This window comes from Mustela nigripes, chromosome 9, assembly GCF_022355385.1.
Source record: "Mustela nigripes isolate SB6536 chromosome 9, MUSNIG.SB6536, whole genome shotgun sequence".
NCBI classification, from domain to species: Eukaryota; Metazoa; Chordata; class Mammalia; order Carnivora; family Mustelidae; genus Mustela; species Mustela nigripes.
Window position 1 is genome coordinate 26,312,345 of NC_081565.1, and position 24,659 is coordinate 26,337,003.

General features: G+C 38.8%; 1 protein-coding gene across 3 annotated transcripts in view; it reads right to left on the reverse strand.

The window, feature by feature from the left end:
* The window catches only part of FKTN (fukutin), an 81,996-nt gene extending 58,704 nt beyond the window's left edge, over positions 1–23,292 (reverse strand). For all 3 annotated transcript variants that reach the window (XM_059411141.1, XM_059411140.1, XM_059411142.1), the window contains exons 1-2: positions 22,643–23,292; positions 8,349–8,538 (exon numbers count right to left, since the gene is read on the reverse strand). In XM_059411141.1, the coding sequence (XP_059267124.1) occupies positions 8,349–8,453 (105 nt within the window). In that variant the 5' untranslated portion in view covers positions 8,454–8,538; positions 22,643–23,292. The remainder of the gene's footprint in view (positions 1–8,348; positions 8,539–22,642) is intronic.
* Positions 23,293–24,659: the final 1,367 nt, after the last annotated feature.

A 24,659-nucleotide genomic window follows, 5' to 3' on the forward strand; every position in this document is an offset into this window, starting at 1 on the left:
CATACTCCTAAGGCCCCTTCAAGGGCCTTTGGAAGTTTGCAGTTGAAATTTCATTTGTCTGAATGGTTAATCTATCTCTGGTGAGGAACAGTTACTGGCACCCAGTGGTTACACTGTAACTGTTTTGAAGGAATGCAGTCCCTATGGAGCAATGATCCTAGAAAGAGAGAACCAAGAGAATAACCTGGCCCCTCTTTCCTCCTGGTCTCCACCCTTTGGGTGATGTTTCCCATTGGCTGACCTCGGCTAGAAAAGGCAAGGAATTCAGCTAATGCAGTCCATACAGGTTACCTCCTGAAGCCCAGACTGCAGGGAAGACAGGATCTTGAGTAGAAAAGACTATCTACCATACCATGGTAAGAAATTAGGATCTTATTCCATAGGTATGCTATGAGAATACGTGGATCACATCTTAAGAAAAATAACTGTGACAGCTGTACAAAAGAGGGTTACAAAAGCTAAAGACTAAAGAACAGAAGAGTTCTTAAACTATAACTAGTAAAGTAGGCAGAACAGGGTTTATGAAGTATGCTTTGAAGAAGTAACATATTATACTGTCGTTTGCTTGTGTGTCTCTTTATAGGTTTCTTTCTTTATTTCTTTTTTTTTTTTTAAATAAGATTTATTTATCTTAGAAAGAGCCAGCAAGCAGGGGGCAGAGGGAGAGGGAGAGAGAGAATCTCAAGCAGACTCTGTGCTGAGTGCAAAGCTAGACATAGGACCCTGAGATTATGACCTAAGATTATGACTCCATTTGTGACTTCCTATACAGCAAGGATTACAGCTTAGTACTATAACTTAGTACTCTCACAGCTTAGTACTGTGCTGGTCACATAGTAAGCACTCAATGAACACTTGAGAAATAAATGGCTGAATGTTCTAAAAGAAATATTATATAAAATCAGGAGTTTTAAAAAAATTTTTAAAGCCTAAAGATAGTCCTGTAGGAATGTAGAGTAAAAATTATGTGAAGTGAATTAATAAATGGAAAGATGGAATCAGATACCAAAAAGCAGGGTAGAAAAAGTCTGGTGGCTATTGAACTCCACTGATAAATGAGTCAAATTAAGATATGCCATTAAGTATTTGGGATATAGGAGGTGAATATTTAAGGAAAAATCCTTTCATTTTTTCAAAGGCAGTATACAACAACCAGTTGCTTGCAGAAACCAAAAACCAGAATTGTTAACCTAGCATGATTATTACTCCTGCCTATAAAAAAATCAAACAGTCAGACTTAAAAACCTGATCTTTTTCAACTGTTTATAAATTTGCAATCTGGGGCATAAGTCTGTGTATGCCTTAGTAAGTGTATGCCTCCAGCTCAGGTCATGATTCTGGAATTCTGGGTTGGAGCCCCTGGGTCAGGCTCCCTGCTCAACAGGGGGCTTCCTTCTCCCTCTCCCTCTCCCTCCACCTGCCACACCCCCTGCTTGTGTTCTCTCTCTCTGTCAAATAAATAAAGTCTTTACAAAAATTAATTTGCAATCCTAAGGATCAGAAACACGAACCATGGTAAATTTACCAACCCTCTAGGCAACTTTCCCCTCTGTATCTCAGTGCCTTTCCTTCCACTAGATGCAGTGTTCTTTTACTTACTCCCAAGTCACTGAAGTTCTTACTGTTAAGACTCATAAATGTGATCTGAGACACTAGAAAAGCTTTGTTTATTAAGAAGACAAAGTGTTTGGCTAAAACACCTAAAAGTCTCAAGTCTGGGAATACATGGAAGTACTGTTTAAATATCCCTCAATTCTAATGGAAGAAATTCTTCCACATTTCTCCTGAACGATGGTGGTAATTGGAGGTGGGTGGGTACAGGAAAGAATAAGAAGAGAGGAAGAACAGTATTTATCAAAGTTCATCATACTACATCAGATTATCAGATGGAATACTCTTCCTCAAGAAATGACCCATATATTATCCTTCAGAGCATAGCCAATAGTCAAAGAAGATTTTTTTACAATCATGTTTCTTTTTTTTTTTAAGATTTTTTTTTTAATTTATTTATTTGACAGAGAGAGAGATCACAAGTAGGCAGAGAGGCAGGCAGAGAGAGAGAGAGAGGAGGAAGAAGGCTCCCCGCTGAGCAGAGAGCCCGATGCGGGACTCGATCCCAGGACCCTGAGATCATGACCCGAGCCAAAGGCAGCGGCTTAACCACTGAGCCACCCAGGCGCCCTACAATCATGTTTCTTTCATGATTTTAGCAAGCAACTGACCAAAATATTTTAAAAACCTTTGTCACACATGATCTAAAATGGCTACCAGATTAATTTCCATGTCTAATAATGGCACATGAAATTGTTCACTGTGAATGAATATTGCCGAATTTGAAATCCAAACTCCCCTTTCCACTCCCTCCTGGCCTTCTAACCAAACACACAGAGGTCACTACATATAATGCAAATAAAGACATCCTAGCACAGAACCCTGTAAGTGGCTTTCCACGTAATAAGAATAGCTGAATACTGCAGGCACAGGTGTTGCTTATGGTTCTAAGTTAAGAACATCACTAAGGTTTGGCTCACTCAATGCTTTATACAAACACTGTCCGTTAGCTTTGTCTTCCTTCCACTGAGGCAGCAATACTCTACAATTTTCTACTGTGACCCATAATACCTTAAAGCCATCTCATTTCATATCTTATCAGTGCTACAGTATTTTGTTTTAACATATTCCTAGAAGACTCTATGAGTGAAGATGTAAGTTTTAGGACCTGAACTTGGCAATCTTTAGCAAGAAGCTTAAGATATCTGGGCCCCAGATAACTTACTTATGAAAAAATGATAAGTGTAGGCTCGTGAGAAGCCTATAATAATTAAATATAATTTCACTTATTGAACAGCAATGTAAACTTTAAAAGGACTAGAATGTGTAAACTACTAACAACTACCATCTATTGAGCATCTACCATATATAAAACACTAAGTGAGATGCATTTCATACATTATCTCAACCAGCAATGGTGCTATTAGGCCCATTTAAAGAAACTGAGGCTCAAAAAAGTTAGGTGACTTTGCAGTAAGCAACAACCAAATGAGGATTTGAACTCGGGACTATGTGGGCCTTGAACTCAAGAATTAATGCTCTTGCCTCCTCCATCAAATTATAAGTTCCTTGAGAGCAGGACCTGTGTTCTATTTATCTCTGTATTCCTGTAAAGTAGCCTGTATGAAACAAGTAATCAATAAACACAGACTGAATGAACACACAGAATTATAATCACAGTCCTGGTTGGTGCAGGAAAGAAACAAGGAACAACTGACATTCCCAAGTGGGTCCTACAGACACCCCTTCCTTTGTGATGCAAACTGTCAGCCAATTACTTGAAAACTGGAGCTCAAAGAAAATGCTCACAAGGTCATCACACAAGAGTTTGTGTTTCAAAGATCTAGAGAGTTGTTTTTTGCAATGTGATGAGTCAAATCCACCCATGTATGGAGTTGTAGCCAACACAAGAGCTATATTAAATCCTTCTCTTTAATGCTGACAAGTAACTAGATAATTCAGACCTCATTGAGAAAATCTTGAAAGGTTAAATTTGTCTAACCAGCTAGGGCCAAAAGGAATTCTGTGGTGAAGCCCTAGAAATGATCAAAAGTAGATCTCCTTAACCCTAAGATAGCAATAACCCTTCTTCCCTAACCAATGATAAGAGTATTCTCTCCTGAAAAAAGCCTGAAAAGCTTTGCAGTCCTGGACATTTACTGCTGCAGGAATTCACTACTACAAGTGGACTGTGATCACAGATAAAACCAACTTTTCATTCCTGTCCTAGCTTTAATACATAATCTCAAATGTCCTTCTAAATTGCCTTGAAGTTCAAACATGACCTAAAAATCATGGTTTTTCCACTGATGCTGCTGACCTATAAGTGAGGGCTGATCACGGCTACCATTCTGTAATCTCCTGCTAACAAATCAAACTAATTTAACTGAACTAGAAATCATTTTATTTGCATGAATTTTCTTTATCTAAGATTGAGTATATGAGAATGTTGAACAAATGAGAAATGCAATTCAGGTACAATCAGTAAACAACGTTTATAAAACTGAGTTCTCTTCCTGTGTCACAAGAAACTATACTAGAATACTCAAGATCCATCTGTATTTCCCTAAAGTTTAAGTGAGATCTTGAAGTTAAATAAAAAGCTAAAAGGGTAAATATTTTCAACAAAATTGAAAAAAATTTACAAGTTGGGAGCTTCAGGGGCACCTGGATGGCTCAGTCAGTTAAGCATCTGCCTTCCGCTCAGGTCATAATCTTAGGATCCGGAGATGGAGTCCTGCATCAGACTCCCTGCTTGGCAGGGAGTCTGCTTCTCTCCCACCCCTGCTTGTTCTCTCTCTTTTTCTCTCTCTAATAAATGAATAAATCTTAAAAAAAAAAAAAAAAAGTTGGGAGCTTCAGTATCTATTACTCTAACTACACCTACTATTTTTAAATAAAGCATTTTTTCCCTGTTGGCATAAACTGCTTGTATTCCTTACAGATTGTATTTTATCTTCACACTAATAACATGCAAGAAGCGTCCATACTTCCAGTAGCATCCGTCCCCAATAAATAAATGGAAGAAAGAAACCATTTCTCATTGCTTCTATCACCCTGTCAAAATGCCTGGTGAGGGACGCCTGGATGGCTCAGTTGGTTAAGCAGCTGCCTTCGGCTCAGGTCATGATCCCAGCGTCCTGCTTCTCCCTCTGCCTCTGCCTGCCATTCTGTCTGCCTGTGCTTGCTCTCTCCCCCTCTCTCTGATAAATAAATAAAATCTTTAAAAAAAAAAAATGCCTGGCGAATGGGGACTTTCAAATAAAAATTTTGAGATAATAAAGTTTAAAACTTCATTTTATAGAATGCAAAATTACTGTCTAGGAATAGTTTAATATAATTGCCGTACTTTTAATAAAAGTAACCTCTGATATTTCAGAACTTAGATATTATCATTTCTACCTATTATTAATAGTGAACTTAAAAAGCAAGAACTCTAGTACAAATAATAGAAATTTTCAAATTTAACAATATACAGATTTAGTGAACTTTATTTAATTTTATGCCTTATTTTGTTTAATTAATGAATATGGGGCTTATTACTAAAGAAGTTTGTATGTCATGGACACAATATAACAAATACAACTTTTGATTATAAAATTGAAGATAATTAATAAAAATAATAGCTCATGGGGTGCCTGGGTGGTTCAGTCGGTTGGGCGTCCAACTCCTGGTTTTGGCTCAGGTCATGATCTCAGGGTCCTGGGATCAAGCCCCATGTCAGGCTCTGCGCTCAGCAGGTCTGGTTGAGGATTCTCTCTCTCTCTCCCTTTGTCCCTCCCCTTGCTGGTGTTCTCTCAAATAAATAAACAAATAAACCTTTGAGAAATAGCTCATAGACAAACCATAAGAGACTCTTAACTATAGAGAACAAACTGAAGGTTGATAGAGGGAGGTGGCTGGGGGATGGGCTAGATGGATGATGGGTTTTAAGGAGGGCACTTGTTTTGATGAGCACTGGGTGTTATATATAAGTAATGAATCACTAAATGCTATTCCTGAAACCAGTAATACACTATATGATAACTAGCTATAATTTAAATTAAAACTTGAAACAAAATGAACGAATCAATGAATGAATGAATCAATGAATGAAAGACATTACTTGAAAAAAAAAAATAAACCTTGTATTAGGTGACATCTTTCCTTAAAAAAAAAAAAAGCCCACCCTGCAAAAAGCCCATATTTCCTGATTTGTATGTGACATGCACTGTTCCAAATGTTTTACATGCATTCATTTGTTTAAGCTTCACAAGTCTACAAGGTGGTACTGTTATCTTCCCTGTATTATAGATGAGGAAACAGCATTTAGAAGTAATTTGCCCAAGATCCCACAGCTAATAAACAGTATAGATAGGTTTAATCCCAGGCTTGAGTTTGTGCTTTTGACAAGTAAAGCTATAATACATTCAGGGGAAGGGGTCAGGATAGTAGTTATTTGTAGGAATTTAATGTATAATTAAGATGGGATTTCTAAGTTAATGAAGGGAATTCAAAAAGTGATATCGGAGCAAATTGTTAACCATCTGGGAAAAACTTAAAGTTAGATATCTAATTCATACCTTATCCTAAAGTAAATTCTATGTAGTTAAAAAAAATATATAAATAATTTTTGATGAAAATACAGGTGAATATTTCCAGTCTTGGGCTACTTATGACATAAAAACCAGATCCCCTAAAGAAGAAAGCTGTCTAACCAAAAAATTAAATACAAATGTACTGGGAGAGTTATACATGAATATAAAGTTAAAAGGCAAATTAATAAACCAGGAAAATGTTTGAGATATATATGATAAAGGTATATTATCCTTAAAACAACATCGAACACACCACCAGAAAAATATGCAGATGGAAATACAAAGAAATAAGGACAAAAATGAACTAAAAAGAAGCAATAAGCATATGGAAAGATGTTTAGCCCCATTAGTAATCAAATAAATGACCACTACTAGAGTTTAATATTAGGAACAAGATTTTTGGGGTAGACTCCCTATGTTTAAATTCTATCTCCCTCATTTAATAATTATGTGACATTGGGTGCCTGGGTGGATCAGTTAAGTGTCGAACTCCTGATTTTGGCTCAGGTCATGATCTCAGGGTTATGAGATCGAGCTCCAAATCAGGCTCCACACTGGGCAGGGAGGCTGCTTAGGATTCTCTCTCTCCTTTTCCTTCTGCCCCTGCACCTGCTTATTCTCTCTCTCTCTAAAAAGAAATTAATAGTTATGTGATATTGGACAAATTAATAAATCTCAACAAACCTCAGTTTTTTTCTCTGGGAAAACCGAAAGCACAAGATATACTCAATTTGTTGTTATAAGAATTAAATGTATGTGAAATGCTTAGCACAATGCCAAGCATATAAGCAACAAAAAGATGTTAGCTGCTGTGGCAGATACTGTGTAAGCTGACCTGACACCCACTTTCACACTTTTTTTCTTCAATCTCTATTACGAAGTGTGGAAAAGCTAAATAACAAGAACAACACGGTAGTAAAACCTTGCTCTCCCAGATTATTTTATATCTGGAAATCTGCTGGCTAATGTCACAAAAGTAGAAGCCTTCTAGAATGCAATATTTCTTCTTCCAGCCTTGTCTCGCACAAGGAAAATGTCAAGAGAAGTTTAGAAGCTCTGAACTTAAAGGTAGAAAATACAAATACCCCTCTATTTGTTTAAGCTACTATTAGTCATCCAAAGCATCTCTAACTAATACAGATGCCATTACTGTCATTACTATTGCTATTATTTCCATATTTGGAAAGGGTACAGGAAATCAGGCACACTACTCATCCTTACGGAATATAACCCTGCGATATGTGACAAAACCTAATACATGCATATGAGATCCAGAAATTCCACTCTAGGACGTTCTCCTAAGAAAATAATCAGAAAGGGATAAGAGATGTCACACACAGACATTCATTGGATAAACACCCAAGATAGCTGGTAGCCTCAGTATTTGTCAATTTTTTAAAAAATAATTAAGCCTGGAAAGAATGGAGTAAAGTATAGACTGTCAGCCCTGGATATTAGAAATTGGGTGATTTGTGTAGGTAAGTTACCTAACATCTCTGTTATTTGGTTTTCTCATCTGTACAATGACATCCAGCAATCCACATAACAATGCTTCATAATTAACTTGACCAATCTTAAAGCCTAATACACATTACTTTCTGTCAGATCTGCAAGTCAGCCAGGCAGCTACACCTTGGTCTGCTTCATACATTCCATCCAGGGCCCAGACTGGAGGGGCAGAATCTACCCAGGGCACATTCCTCTCCTGGTAGGTCAGGGTTGAACAAAGGGGAAGTCACATAACAGCCCCTCTGAAATTTCTGCATATGTCTGTTACATTCCACCAGCCAAAGTAAGTCCGTGGTCAAGGTCAACTAGGGCAGAGAAGTATCCTCCCCTAGAATGGGAGGGAGAAGTACACTGTACTAAAATAAACTAATTTTGGTATTTTATCAAAATTATTTATTATTCAGTTCTTTCCAATAAGGGATGATGTGTTTAGAAGAGTAACAATTTTTATATAACTGTATCAGAAAAAAATTTCAATAGATTAAACATTACCAAAACTTGGCATCTTTGAATAGCATGTTATTACAGTAACATTTAACTGCAATGGTGAATTGTTTGCCACACTTCACAAAGATGAGAATCTCAGTAGGAACTATTTCTGCAAGAATCTGAAAAACTGAGATTATTTTTATGTACTGAACTAGGGAGCTAGGTTAGGAAAATATACAGTTAAAATGAAGCCTAATGATGAGAAAAGAGAAAAAATATTACCTTTGCTGATAAATAGTGCTTGTAGTAGTACAACTGAAACAGCAGAAATGCAGAACTTGCCAAAGTTAAAAGCGCCAAAATCACGTTCTTATTGATTCTGCTCATTAGTCTGCAGTGCTCACTTGGTTGTCTTTTGAGAGTAACCGTGTTCGTTTCATCTTTTTTGGATAAGAAGACACTCTTTTTTTTTCTGTAAACAAAAAAGATATTTCTAAAGAAACAAAAACCTACTTTCAATTTTTCACCTCTAATAACCAGCACCACAACAAAGAAAGTTACCTAAAGTTCTACAGAACATTCGTTGATTTGCTAATTTCCTCTCCTAAATAAACAGATACAAGACCAAATATGAAAGAACAAAAATATTTATCATGGCATTCTACAAACAACAACTGCAAATAATAAACATAAATGGGATATCTGTAAAACCTGACCAACAGAGATCTGGGGACTTTACCTAGTTTCTGATTCAGTAGCTGTGGTATGGGGCACTTCTGACAAGTGGCCATGCCTTGCTGATGTTGCTGACCACATGAAGAACCACTTCCATAGAAGAAATTGAGAAAACTTCTGGTCAAGAAACTTCCTCTGTATGATAGCTTTTTGTTTTTTGTGATCTAGGATATAGTCAGTCTTGATAAGTATCCCATATATGTTTTCAGTTTTTTGCCAATGTAAATAATGTGCAAAGATAAAAAATTTTACTCTTTCATCTTTGGCTGCATCTGACTATTTAGGATAAGAAATTTAAAACAGTTCTACTTCTTTGAACCTCCTATGCACTATTTGATTTTGGTTAAACATATTATATTTAGTCTTCAAGTGTTCATCTTTATTCCTTTAAATATACTAACATCTCTATAACTTGATGTCTAAACTTTTTATCCTTTGTTCTCCAGCTGAATAAGAAGAGGAAATCAGCAAAGTTGTACTTACCCTCCTGCTTTTTCTCCTCCTTCAATCTGGACTTTTTTAAGTTATTTCTACCATGTTATAGTTCTATCATATTCTGTTACTACAAATCTCACAACTATTTTGCTGTATCTTCCCTGTCAATCCTTTTGCTGAATCATCTCTGTTGATCTACTGAATGGCTGATATTCATCTCCTTGCAGTTAATCAAAAAACTTACAGATACTATTTACCTTGAGTTCTTACATTGTTCAAATAAACTAGTCAGCTGATAGTTGGACTGAGATGATACTTTCTTTCCCCTGATGACTTGTAGGCTTTGTACTACTGTTCTATAATGCTAAATATTCCCTTCATGGTATCTGATCCTTCCCCTAGGTCTCCCCTACAGGTAAATTAACCTTTTTAATGGGATGAACAGAGAATGCATTCCTTACCTCTGAAATCCAATTTTTTAAAAACTAGGCCACATAATGATGTTGATGACTGTATAGTTGACACTTGAACAACATGGATCCACTTATACATAGATTTTTTATAGTACAGTACTATAAATTCATTTTCTCTTCCTTATGGTATTCTTAATAACATTTTCTTCTCTCTAGCTTACCTTATAGTAAAAATACAGTATATAATACATTTGGCATATGTGTTAGCCAACTGTTTATGTTATCAATAAGACTTCTGGTCAATGGTAGGCTATCAGTTGTTTAAGATTTTTAGGGAGTCAAAAGTTAACGCAAAGATTTTCAACTGCATGGGGGGGGGTGGTCGGTATCCCTAATCCGCACACTGTTCAAGGGTTAATGTACACTGATTTTTCTTTATTACCTGCCTTTTTGATCTGTAGAACTAAGATTTCTTTAGTAGGAAGTTTCTTAAGTTAGACATTTCAATATTTCCAGAACAAAACTGAGCATTCGTTTTATCTCTTTTCATTCTCATTTCACTTTGTTCAACTTTCAAAAGCCTATTGTCATGCCCCTTACTGACTTTTCAACAGTGTTAATTCTCCCTTTTGCTTCCAAGATGGCCATTTACTTCTCTGATTTCATTTTTCTTCCTTTTCTTTCTTGAGCTCTGCCAGAATATGATTTATCATCTCCTGTTGACTTACTATTTCTCCCTGACCAATAAACCTTGTCTATTATTTTAAAGAAGTGATTGTTTCATTAAATTTGTTAGGCCAATACAGTTTCCTCATGTTTCTCATGTCACTTGTTTTTCTGTTTCTTTTTTCCTTTTTCTCACAGCATTTTTGTGTAGATACTGTGCTTGTTTCCTTTTTATTATTTACCCATGAATGATGTGAACTCTACTAGGATCAGTTATTTGCAAGAGGATTGTGGAAGGAAGAAGCAGGCTTGGTTCTAGACTAAAAGGTAGTCACTGATGTACAAGAAAGCATTTTACGACAGAGTGTTTTGTGCCTGTGTGTGTGAGAGAAAAGAGACAAAGAGAATGTGTCTGAGAACAAATGAGATAAAGTTATTTAGCCATGACTTCTTGCTTCACCAAGAAAGTGTCTTCTGCAAAGACAGTTTATCTCTGTTTTATCCTTTGCTCTTCCTTTCCAGGCAGTTCATGCAGCCAAACAATCCAAGGAAGCTCTCACTGCCCTCCTATCCATCCTGATCCCACTGTAAACAGATCTCTCTCACGTTGCTCTAAGCTCTGAGATCTCTTCCTACTAGTTCCCTCTTTTAATCTCTTCCTGCTTACATTGGACAGCATTTCTCAAATATTTTGGTTTGGGGTTACAGGATTTCTGGTCTCATCAAAGACGTAATCTCTGTGTCTCGTTCTCCTTGTTGTTTCAGGGTAATTTCAGATAGAAGAGGGAACCAATGTCTCTACTCTGCCATCTTAAAAATCAAAAGTCTTGGCTTAGTTTTAAAACAACACTAATGAGCTTCCAGAGCCAAAGTCTACATGAAGCAAACATGGTATTATATAAAGTCAACAAACTACTTAAGACAAATGATACCAACACTAATATGAATAATCCATTTGATGTACAGATAATGTACAGAGCAAAAACAAATGAGTAAATCACGATCATGTTGTTTCCTCAAACTATAAAAACTAGCAACACATATAAAATAACATTGATGATGACATCAGTTTTTGCTGTCAGCTAAAATCTGCTAAAATAAAACAAATACTCTGATAAAAGTAACTCACAAGATAATAAGGAGAATATCCTTCACTTTCAATATTTCAGTGCAGTTTCTTGTAGTTATATTAAATAGTGCACCAACATATTGTATACTGATTCCTATGTAATTTTCTAAAGTGGTATTCAGAGTGTGCCATAACTGAGACTCTTCTATGCCTGAATAAACAGAAAGAAAGCATAAAAGGCCTATATATACTACTACAGCATGTTTCTAACCTATAATTAATTCTTTTTTTTTTTTTAAAGATTTTATTTATTTATTTGACAGAGAGAAATCACATGTAGATGGAGAGGCAGGCAGAGAGAGAGAGAGGGAAGCAGGCTCTCCGCTGAGCAGAGAGCCCGATGCGGGACTCGATCCCAGGACCCTGAGATCATGACCTGAGCCGAAGGCAGCGGCTTAACCCACTGAGCCACCCAGGCGCCCCTAACCTATAATTAATTCTTAACATAAACCTCCAACACATATAATCAATCACTTAATTCTACTGTTATCAAGATGATATCTAATTAACTTTATTATTTTCTATAAATGCCAAGGCAATTCAATTGTAAAGGAGGAGTATTCAAAACATTCCTTTTGGGGTGCCTGGGTGGCTCAGTGGTTTAAGCCACTGCCTTCGGCTTGGGTCATGATCTCAGGGTCCTAGGATCAAACCCCGCATCAGGCTCTCTGCTCAGCGGGGAGCCTGCTTCCCCGTCTCTCTCTGCCTGCCTCTCTGCCTACTTGTGATCTCTGTCAAATAAATAAATAAAATCTTTAAGAAAAAAAAAAACCCTCCTTTTTGCTAACATGATCTCTTTATTAGAAATGTTTACCACTTTAAAATGAAAAATATGATACGTATAAGAGAGGCCAAGGCTTATTGAATGTACCTCTAAAATATCTCTGGCATCAACTTCCTCTTCTCTCTTCACTGTAACTCTAACTTAGACTCTAATTGTATCTAATGTCGCAATTTCAAATGAACCCCCAGTCTCCACTTTCTACCTACCCATAACCTCACTTACACAGTAACAAATCCACCAAGTTGCTGACAGATGAATCAAGATATGCCACGATAACTATTTTTCAATGACTCTCTACCACCTACAAATAAAGTTCTAATTCCAAACGAGAATTCACAATCCGACTGAATACAAGCAAATTCTGTAGGCTTCTCCCACTTCATACACCCTGAAATTTTTGCCCAAGAATCCCTAGAATACATACCACACTTTTCTGCCTCTGCTTTTGCTCATTCCCTCTTGCATGAAATGCTCTCATCCATTTCCATAAACCTAGCTCAACACCTCTTTTTATAACTCTTCTCAAGTAACCCTTGTATAAAGTCTCTCATGCCCTTCTGAGTCAAAATTAATCTCTCCTATCTCTAAATCCCTAGTTTTACCTTCCTTCTTGGGAATATTTACTATTTGATAAGTAAGATAGTTTCCTATTTTCTAAGACTTTAGAGATGAACAGAAGTTCTCAGAAGAACGGTGGTGTTGATGGTGATGGAAGGTGTGATGTATCTACAGAACAGCATGGGAAGTTTTTTCCAAAATGTAAACCTCATTCCTTACCACCCCACATCTAGTTTGTGATAGACTCTATTAGAAGCAAATATGGAGGCAATGTAAACGGTGTTATTGCTATGAAGGCGTAGGCACAAGTTCCTATGGGAGCACAAGGAGGGGCTTTTACTACCTTCCACTTTGGATTATACTTATTAGTACAGATGAATCATTCCCCTCACCAGCCTAAAACTGACTGAATTAAGAAATAACACATATGCGTAGTATACTAATACTTTGCATAATACTCAAGTACACAAAATTATTTTTAAAAGTTTTTATTTTAAGAAGTTCTCTGTCCTGCAGGAACTTTTATGTTAAAACAAAACATGAAATATGAAAAAGTGATTTTTTATTAGAATTTAAAGACCATACTTTGTTATAATCCTGAAGAAGAAACACTTAAAAATATCATATGGGGAAATATAGCATAGAAGCAAAATAAAAACATTCTTTGTGTATACATTTCTTTTTGTATGTGATATTTTACCTATCATAATAAAAGCTCTGGGGAGGATAAGTAATGTATTTTTTTACTTATACTTAGGGAAACCTTCCTAAAAAAGACAGGATATCATGTCTAATGAAAAAGAGATGAGTATTGTAGAGTTAATAAATTAAAATGAGGGGAAAATAAAGGCAAAAGACAGCAAATGTTTTCAGAAAAATATATAATGCAGAGGCACCTGGGTGGCTCAGTGGGTTAAGCCTCTGCCTTCGGCTCGGGTCATGACCTCAGGGTCCTGGGATGGAGCCCCGCATCAGGCTCTCTGTTCAACAGGGAGCCTGCTTCCCCTCCTCTCTCTCTGCCTGTCTCTCTGCCTACTTGTGATCTCTGTCTGTCAAATAAATAAAATCTTTAAAAAAAAAAAAAAAAGAAAAATATATAATGCAGACACTAAGGGGAGTTAGGAGGTTTAAGTAACTCAAGGTTCTTCAAGATCTAATGCAAATATGAGAAGGTTAATGTAAGTATGGTATAGTATAGCAAAGTATGTGGCTCAGATGACAAGGAAGCTTGCCATCCCTAGTGCCATAACCTGAGAATGGGCAATAAAAGGATTGGGTAGATCTGCTTCCCAACGGACTTTTAATGGGTTATGGGTGTCAGAGCTATCAATCCTCTGTCTTTGGGCCTGGGGTAGCCAGAGCCCAAAACTGGCCATCTCCAGCCAAGAATAAACACCTTCTTATATCCTTTATTATCATTTTCACTATGTGTCAAGACATGAAACAGTTTGGAAAAAATGGGTGGTAGATCAAAGCCACACACAAATGTGAAGGGAAATACAAAGGATGGGAAATTCAAGACAAATGCTCGGGCTCTCTCTATAGCCACAAGCAGTATTTCGTGTTCTTTCAGCTTCCCATTTGCCCATTTTACATTATTTGTTTTTTTGCAGGTAATGGCAATGAAAGACTCTGACACCTGGCTTACCCGACATCCCATGAACACCACCACCACCACTCCTTTGAGAATCATTTGTGTAAGGATCTGTCTGAAAGAATGTCTAAGTGCCTGGTTTTTTTATTCCTGCCTTCTGGATCATTTCTCTTGACATGAGAGGCCCTCCAACAAGAAATGTCAGCCTTGACACTTAATTTAGGTTCACAGATGATGTGTGTTAGCCTGTTCCCCTCAATGCTGCTAGGTCGCAACTTACTTAGGGACATGAGGGAAAGGAGAGAGAGGCATTGTTGGTATGAATCAGAAAGAACTGAAATTCAAATATGGCTTGCCCTGCAAAATAAAACAGACTAACCCACAGAGAAGAGAACAGTGTAATTAGGCAAAGGCACAATTAGAGAGCTGAGGCAGAATTTTAGAAAGCTCAAAGAGAAAATGCTTCTGCAAATGTATTCAAGGTAAGACATGAAAAAAAAAAATCAACATTTCCAGCTGCTATAAATAAAAAAAGGCCCAGTAGTAGTAGATGCTACTCATCTTCCCTAAATACTGCCAGTCTTTCTTGCTGTTCATTTCCTTTTCTTTCACAGCTAACTTCTTAATAGTTATCAGTAGCCTGGGAGTTAGGTTAGACTGCACAGAGTTAAGAATTCTCTTTATCTGCTTACTACTCATTTACTTCTTAACCTTTTGCAATATAACCTCTAATTCAACATGCTGACACGTGGGATTAAAAAAAATAGTCGATCTGATACTCCAGAAAAATTGCAAATATATAGTGACTTTTTTTTTTTTTTAAAGATTTTATTTATTTACTTGAGAGAGAGACAGTGAGAGAGAGCATGAATGAGGAGAAGGTCAGAGAGAGAAGCAGCTCCCATGGAGCTGGGAGTCCGATGCGGGACTCGATCCCGGGACTCCAGGATCATGACATGAGCCGAAGGCAGTCGTCCAACCAACTGAGCCACCCAGGCGTCCCTATAGTGACTCTTTTCTAAATGACTAGGGAATGATAAGGTTCTGCATAGAGTGTCTGAAATGAAAAACCTAGATAAAAAAAGTCTAGCTGAGGGGTGCCTGGATGGCTCAGTGAGTTAAAGCCTCTGCCTTTGGCTCAGATCATGATCCCAGGGTCCTAGGATCAAGCCCTGCATAGGGTTCTCTGTTCAGCAGGGAGCCTGCCCCCCACCCCCGCCCCCGCTATGCCTGCCTCTCTGCCTGCTTGTGATCTCTGTCAAATAAATAAATAAAATCTTAAAAAAAAAAAAAAAAAGACTAGCTGAGAAAGGAAGAGAAGATAGGAGGGGATATTACAAGGGCAAAGTAAAAAGGTGAAGGAAATGGTGTTAATATGCCTACGATTCTCTGCTGGATATAAAATCCAGATGGATGTTCTCTTTACATTCTCTTGCTTTTTTTTTTTTTTTTTTAAAGATTTTTATTTATTTGACAGAGAGAGAGAGATAACAAGCAGGCAGAGGGGCAGGCAGAGAGAGAGAGGGGGAAGCAGGCTCCTCGTTGAGCAGAGGGCCTGATGTGGGGCTCGATCCCAGGACCCTGAGATATGACCTGAGCTGAAGGCAGAGGCTTAACCCACTGAGCCACTCAGGCACCCCTTCTCTTGCTCTTAATCATTTTATTAGGGATACTTCCCTAATCTACTGGCTAATTATGACTTATAAATATTCTAGCTGACTGCTGGCTATTTCTTCTCGAACATACCACTACCACCTAAAGCGAATCACTGTCCACCTTCACACTAGATTTCCTCCACAACTTGACCATCTATTTTATTAACAGTATCCCTATATTCTCAATTACTTATGTTCAAAACAAAATAGTTTTTGTGGTTGTAACTCTTCATCTAATGAGTCAACAAACTGTGTATCCTTCTCAGTACCTCTAAAAGCTATCATTTCTTTTCCATTTGCATATAGTTAGCCTCGTTTAAAGGCCTTATTACCTCTGTCTAGATAGAAAGCCTCCTCAAAATACCCATCTTAGGGATCAAAGTCAAATTATTTCTAGCATACCTCTTTATGTCACTTCCACTGCTTTAAGACCTTCTATGGCTTATTCTGTACTATTCTTTTATACGAATCTGCTGATACAGTGCCATCTCACCTGGGTGCCTTCACCTATGCTATTGCTTCTATCTACAATGCTTTCTCCTCCCCACCCCCCTGCCCCTCTCACTGTCTACTGAGTAGTTAAGAGTAGAGGCTCAAACACAGACTGCTCTCTTCAAATCCTGCTCTGACACTTGCAACCCGTAGGACTTTGGGAAGGTTACTTAACATCTTTGTGCCCCTGTCTTCAGAGTGCATCTATAAATTGTACTTGACGCAAAAGGCTCTTCTGAGGATTGAACACATCAATTCATGTAAAGCACTGAACAGCATCTAGAACATCAGAGTGTACGGTAATGCCAGCAATAATTAATAATAGTCATCTTAAAGCTCTACTAATAATTTCCTTTGCTCACACAATTAAAGTCCTCCTCTCTCATATTCCCACACCACTGTATATCTGTACTATTTTTAGTACAGATTTAGTCTTAAATTACAGTCCCTTGAGACAGGAGGCTATCATTCATGTTTTTTATCCCATGGTTTTCTTCTGTGTTTCAAACTCTTCCACAATAGAATCTAAGCACAAACACAGATTTTAAAAGCAACCTTTTACAGAAGAGAAGAGTTCTGTGTGGCCAGGAGAGTACAAGAGAATGAGATGAGAGATGAATGCAAGCAGGTGCAGGTGAAGAGTGACAGCCAGAGTTTACGACAGAGGTCAGTTTGCCGTGCTACCTCGTTCATTCATCCTTCCATTAACTTCACAGATATTGCTGAACCCGATGTACTAGACACCGGGCAAGCTGCTAGCAGTTCCCTGTCACAAGACTATGTATCACATAGACAAAAGATTATGGTTATTTCAAAGGCAGTGGAAACTTGAGAAACCAAGGAATTTTTTTTTTCGACCCAACCATTATTTATATAGGCTATTCCTTGAGGTCATTTAGAGTTACTTTAGTTAGCGTACACTCCAGAGTAATAACAGTGGTTGTCTTTGGGTTGGGTGGAGTGAAGGTATTTTTTTCTGTTTATCCTATGTAAACATCAATTGATTTTCAAATATTAAAATTTTTTTTAACTTTTAAAAGTTTCCTTTCAGGGGCGCCTGGGTGGCTCAGTGGTTAAGCCGCTGCCTTCGGCTCAGGTCATGATCTCGGGGTCCTGGGATCGAGTCCCGCATCGGGCTCTCTGCTCAGCAGGGAGCCTGCTTCCTCCTCTCTCTCTCTCTCTGCCTGCCTCTCTGCCTACTTGTGATTTCTCTCTGTCGAATAAATAAATAAAATCTTTAATAAAAAAATAAAAAATAAAAAAAAAAATAAAAGTTTCCTTTCATTTTGTGTCAATTAACAAGTACTCATTGACTACAGCTTACATGTTATAAGCTTTAATTATGTTAATCTCTTCCCATTTTTTGAGAAAAAAACTTGTTAAACCAAGTTATTTTTAATTGAGTCTTCCCCTCAAGAATGCAAGTACTTGGGGCACCTGGGTGGCTCAGTGGGTTAAAGCCTCTGCCTTCGGCTCAGGTCATGATCCCAGGGTCCTGGGATTGAGCCCCACATCAGGCTCTTTGCTCAACAGGGAGCCTGCTTCCACCTCTCTCTGTCTGCCTCTCTGCCTACTTGTGATCACTGTCTGTCAAATAAATAGATAAAATCTTAAAAAAAAAAAAAAAAGAATGCAAGTACTTGATTGGTTGGTTAACATGTGGATATTGAGCTTAGTAAAATTATATAACTAACAGAATCAAACACAGGGCTCAGAATGTATTCAGTACTTAAAACAATATATAAAAACTTACTGATTTAGAATCTACATTTTACACAAATCAAAACCACAGTAAGATACCACCTCACACCAGTCAGAATGGCTACAATTAACAAGTCAGAAAATGACAGGTGATGGAGAGGATGGAGAAAGGGGAACCCTCCTACACTGTTGGTGGGAATGCAAGCGGGTACAGTCACTCTGGAAAACAGCATGGAGGTTCCTCAAAAAGTTGAAAATAGAGCTGCTCTACGACCCAGCAATCACACTACTGGGTATTTACCCTAAAGATACAAACGTAGTGGTCTGAAGGGGCACGTGCACCCGAATGTTTATAGCAGCAATGTCCACAACAGCTAACTATAGAAAGAACCTAGATGTTCATCAACAGATGAATGGATAAAGAAGATGTGATTGATATATATATATATACACACACATATATATTTATACATATACATATGTACATATATATTTATTTTTATATATTTATTATTTTTATACTATTTTATAATATTATTTATTTATATGCATATATATGTGTGTATGTATACATATATATATGGTTACTATGCAGCCATCAAAAAGAAAAACAAAATCTTGCCACTTGCAATGATGTGGATGGAACTAGAGGGTATCATGCTAAGTGAAATAAATCAGAGAATTATCATATGATCTCTCTGATATGAGGAATTTGAGAGGCAGGGCAGGGGGTTGTGTGGGAAGGGAGGGAAAAAATTAAAATAGATGGGACCGTGGAGGGACACAAACCATAAGAGACTCTTAATCTCAGGAAACAAACTGAGGGTTGCTGGAGGGGTGGGGGTGGGAGGGATGGAATGACTGGGAGACGGGATGTTGAGGAGGGTATGTGCTATGGTGAGCACTGTGAATTGTGCAAGACTGATGATTCACAGACCTGTACCCCTAAAGCAAATAATACATTATATGTTAATTTAAAAAAAAAAGGAATCTACATTTTAACAAGATCCTCAGGCGATTCCTATGTATGATTAAATCTGAAAAGCACTGACCTAGAAGCTAAGACCCTTACAAACAGGAATAATAGGAACAATATCACATCTGCCTTGTTCATCAGTACTTCCTTAGGACCCAGCAGTGCCTGAAACACATAAATATTTGTTGAATAAATATGTAAATGATATTACTTCTGAGTAGACAATTAGACAGTGGAGATTATATTTATTTATTTTCTGCCAGAGTTCCTAGAAAAGGGTGCTTAGTATTTGCTGCAATACTGTCAAATTATTTTAATAAAATGTTGGCCTAAACAATCTACAAAGGCTACGTGTAATCTTTTCTAAAACGAGTCCTTGCTCATTGCTCTGAGAGCCGTGTGTCTCCTTCAGTCATTTTTCTAGCCTCCCATCTTTTTTTTATTATGTTACATTAGTCACCAAACAGTACATCATTAGGTTTTGATGTAGTGTTCTATGATTGTTTGCATATAACATCCAGTGCTCCACGCAATCCATGCGCTCCTTAATACCCATCACCAGGATCACCCATCCCCCACCACCCTCCCTTCTAAAACCCTCAGTTTGTTTCCTGGAGTCTGTAGTCTCTCATGGTTCATCTCCCACTTCGATTTCTCCTCCTTCATTTTTCCCTTCTTCTAATGTCCTCCATGCTATTCCTTATGCTCCACAAATAAATGAAACCAAATGAAAACTGACTTTGTTTGATTTATTTCACTCAGCATAATCTCTCCCAGTCCCATCCATGTTGATGCAAAAGTTGGGGATTCATCCCTTCTGGTGGCTGTGTAATATTCCACTGTGTATATGGACCATATCTCCTTTGTCCATTTGTCTGCTGAAAGGCATCTTGGCTCTTTCCACATTTTTCTAGCCTCCTACCTATGGGCACATCCTCTAGTTACTCTAGAATCTATCCCTCAAAGCAAATATTTCAAGATTTTTAACTGCAACCTCTGAGAGAAAACTTACTTTTTAAGTTCCAGTCTATGAGCTCCATCTGCCTGTATTTCCACCTCTATTTCCTACACCTCAGATTCAGTATGTTCAAAAGTAACAATTCTATTCTCCATCAACCATCTCCCTCCCCTATTTCAGAGAGGTTGCTCTCCATTCTTAGACTCAAGTTTTATAGGTCTTAGAGGAGAGAGACCACCTTGTCCAACAATATCATCTTACAGAGACCAGGTTCTAGAAGAATTAAATGACAGCCCAAGAGGCTAATTATTGGCAATATCCAGATACAATCCGAATCACCATACTGCCAAAACATCATTACATGCTGGATTTCTGATAAAATGCTCATTTTTGTCAACGACACTTAAATTCAGTTTTTCAAAACCCAAGTTCTAAATATCATGTAGATCCAAGAAATCAAGTCCTGTATATTGCTGACATGTCTCTTGTTCCTTTTTCTTCCTTTTCAGACATACTGCACTTTCTTTCCACTCGGGGTTCCTTTGATATCCAGTGCCATCCTTCCCAAGTCCTCTATGTCCTTGAAACCTACCACCAGAAACGGACTCTAAAATATGAAAGCCTCAGGGCTCCTGGGTCTCTCAATCAGCTAAACACCCAACTCTTGGTTTGGGCTCAAGTCATGATCTCAGCTCATGAGATCAAGCCCCGAGCACCTCCACTGGCTCCACCTCAGTGCAGAGTACGCTTTGGATTGTTTCCCTCCCCTATGACCCTCCCCCATCCTCTAAAATAAAATATATAAATAAGTAAAATATGAATGCCTCTTCTTGCCTTTTCTATTTTTATCCAAGGTGTTCAACCGAGATGGTTCCTGATGATTCAAACCCTCAAGCCCTATCCATCCCCAGAGTATCCCAATCTTTTCTACAAGGCTTCTCTCTTTTCCCAATCTCTCTCTCTTTTTTTTTTTAAGATTTTATTTATTTATTTGTCAGAGAGAGAGCCCAAGAAGACAGAGTGACATTCAGAGGCAGAGGCAGAGAGAGAGAAGCAGGCTCCCCCCTGAACAAGGGGCCTGATGTGGGGCTCGATCCCCAAACCCTGGGATCATAACCTGAGCAAAGGCAGCAGCCCAACCAAATAAGCCACCCAGGACCCTTCTTTCCCAATTTTTTTTTTTTAAGATTTTATTTGTTTGTCAGAGAGAGAGAAAGCGCACAAGTAGTCAGAGTGGCAGACAGAGACGGAGAGTGAAGTAGGCTCCCTGCCGAGCAAGGAGCCAGGTGCAGAACTTGATCCCAGGATCCTGGGATCAGGACCTGAGCAGAAGGCAGCGGCTTAACCCACTGAGCCACACAGGTGTCCCTCTTTTCCCAATTCTTAATGCAATGCTCCATCACTCATTTTGAGCCATGTTCATAGGCTGTTCATCTGTTCATAGGCTGATCTTTATTCTCTGGAAATCTGCTATCTTCAAAAGTAGAAAGAATCTGGTATCATGAAGGTCCTCTTTTACATCTGAGAAAACCAAGGCCCTGAGAAAAGTGACTTGCCTCATGTTACCTGAGAAATTGATGGTGATGAATTCTGAACACAGTTCTCACTCCTATTCAAAGCTTCTAACAACCACCTCTACGCATACCGACATCCCCCAACTGACAGTGCAAACAAAAGGCAGACATCAAAGCCATATGAAACTTTAGCATGGCTAGCAACGTCCATCTGTTATGAGGCACAAAAAGGGGTTGCTTCAGTAAATAGTCCTCCAAATGAACTAGAAGTTGAACCCACGGGGAAAGCATCAGAATGAGCGATGGTTAATTAAATTATCCCTCACTATACATCTGTTGTAGTTCTCCACTGCCCGAAGAACCGAACACTCAACAGAGCATCAAGGTCCTTCCCGGTGGAGACCCAACGTCAGCTGCCGGCGCATTCCTAGCCTTCACTTCTCTACGTAGACCCATTCCTCCAGCCATTATGCTAATATGCACGCGGTGCTGCCCAAACCCGGTCGTTCCTTTCATGATTTTGCACGCTTGCACACACTGGTCCTACAATATGCAGTGCTCTCCACCCTCCCACCCGCCACCCCGGTGCCTGTCCTCTCGCAAATCCTGAGATGGCTCTCACGACCCTGCTCAAACATCACTACCCCAAGCAAAGTCCTATGAGGGTCTCGATCGCCCTCCAAAACTGAACTTGTCCCAGGATGCGGATTTTACTTGCTGACACAACCAGGAGCGTGGGAAGGACCGCCCCAGTGGTGAACTGACTCACTGAGTGCCCTCACGCCCCGCCGCCCGCAGCGCGCTCAGCCTCTGGCCCGCCTCGGTCCTGGGGGGGGGGGGCGCGGAGGAAGTAGGTGCCCAGAATGCTGGGGGATGCCCGGTGAGGGGACCCGAGAGCCACCGGAGATGCCTGTCTGAAGGTACCCTCTCATCCCCCGCAACCAAAAGGAACCTTCTACCCCTTACCTCACCCAAGAGAGGCGGCAACTCCGCTTTACGGCAATCACAGCAACTGCTGCAAAAGGTGCGGTCAAGTGCAGAGCCGCGGTGGTTCTGGTTGCTGTCGGGGACGATCACGTTTAACTGACTGGGACCCCTACGTGGCCGGGCGTCCTGCCGCTTCTTCGCCGTCCGAAATTTACGGATCCCTGCGGATTTCCTAGCTTTCCAGAGTCCTTTCGTCGCTTGCCGACGTAACAACTGCAGTATCGCACTGAGGCGACAGGAGATTTCAGGAAGGGGAGCGAGAATTGGAGAGGCGCCACCTGAACCGTGTTTCTTAAAGAGTGTGAATTTAAAATATGGGATAAAATATGGGATGCCTGTGAAAAACGTGAATGTCAGATAAACCACGAATAGTTTTTTAGTGCGTGTGCCACGCAGAGAGATTCAGAATAACTCCCTAAATTCTGTTTAGGGTACACCCATCAGATGGGGGGGGCGGGGAACGGATGATGTAGAGGGAAATAGCAGCTGCATTTAATATTGCTCGTGAGGTTGAGGTGCATGACATCCAAGCTCCAGAGGACCATTTTACCCCGATTTTCGTCTGGAAATAAACACGCATACAGTTCCGGCCCTGGCTTTTTGGATCCACAGTGTCACCCAAAGGATTGTTAAGCATCGGATATGTATCCATTTTGACGTGAATATTGAAAACTATAAAGCACTAAATACTGTAATTTTAAGTTGTTTCTACAAAAATTACTATTAGGCCATAGTAAAGACTAAAAATACTCCTTTTGTATATTTGAGCTTTCTAAACTTTGTTTTTTGGGAACAGTATATAATGAAACATTTCCTGTTATGTTTTTCCTTCTAGAAACTTTCTGTGTACATACAAGCTTATTTGGTAGAAGTCCTCTTATGACTTAGAACTAGTTCTATAGACTTAGAAGTAGTACTTGGTAGATCAATCAAAAAACGTAACACCCAAAGGAAGGAAGTTATCAAGGATTAAAGGGATCATTGGGACACGGGTGCTAACTTGACACACCTAAGATGAGAAAATTTGAGCACCAAAATGAGTAACTTACTGATTGAAACATTAGATACATAAAAATTCTTGACTTCATAATAATTCGTTAAAAATGAAACACACTAGTCATGATTGAAGGTTGCCAGGGCATCCAATCACTATTCTAAAACTTGATCAAGAGAAAAACATCAAGCATTTATCCTTTCTTGCATGAACTGCATTTCAGTGTAGCCAACATGCTGATGAGAATTCTAGCTAGCAAGTGAGTGACAGAACAATTGCCATGTTGCTACTCCTGATGAGATAACGCAAGATACAACATTCATCAATAGATGTTAAAATTAAGCTAAAATGTTGGTGGGAAACTTTAAAACATTTTTGTAATCTTCTTCATAGGAAACTTATTGTAGGTGGATTAGTCTAGCACCCCCTGAACCCACTCCACTGATTAATGATTGAGTCTGGGATAACCAGGCGTTAATTTCATGATGTGATGCCACCCAGGCACCCCTCAAAATGTCTCATGGTTGCTTTCTTCAAATCAGGATCCAGACAAGGTCTATACACTGCCTTTGGTTATGGGTCTCTAAGTTTCTGATTTTGTAGTATTTTCCTCCCTCCCTCCTCTTTAAATTCCATTGATCATTTATCTTGTAGAATATTGCACATTCTGGGGCATTTATCTTGTAGAATATTGTACATTCTGAATTTAGCTAAATTTTGAGGGGTGCCTGGGTGGCTCAATTGCTTGAGTGTCTGATTTAGACTCAAGTCATGATCTCAGGGTGGTGGGATTGAGCCCCTCATCTGTCTCAATGCTCAGTGTGGAGTCTGCTTGAGATTTGCCCTCTCTCTCTGTCCCTTCCCCACAAGCTCAAGCTCACGCTTGCTCTCTCTAAAAAAAAAAAAAAAAAGGAAATTTTGAGACAAAATTTTAATATGGATTGAGCCATTAGACGATATTAAGGAAGTGCTGTAATTTGTTCAGAATGTCAACAATGTGGC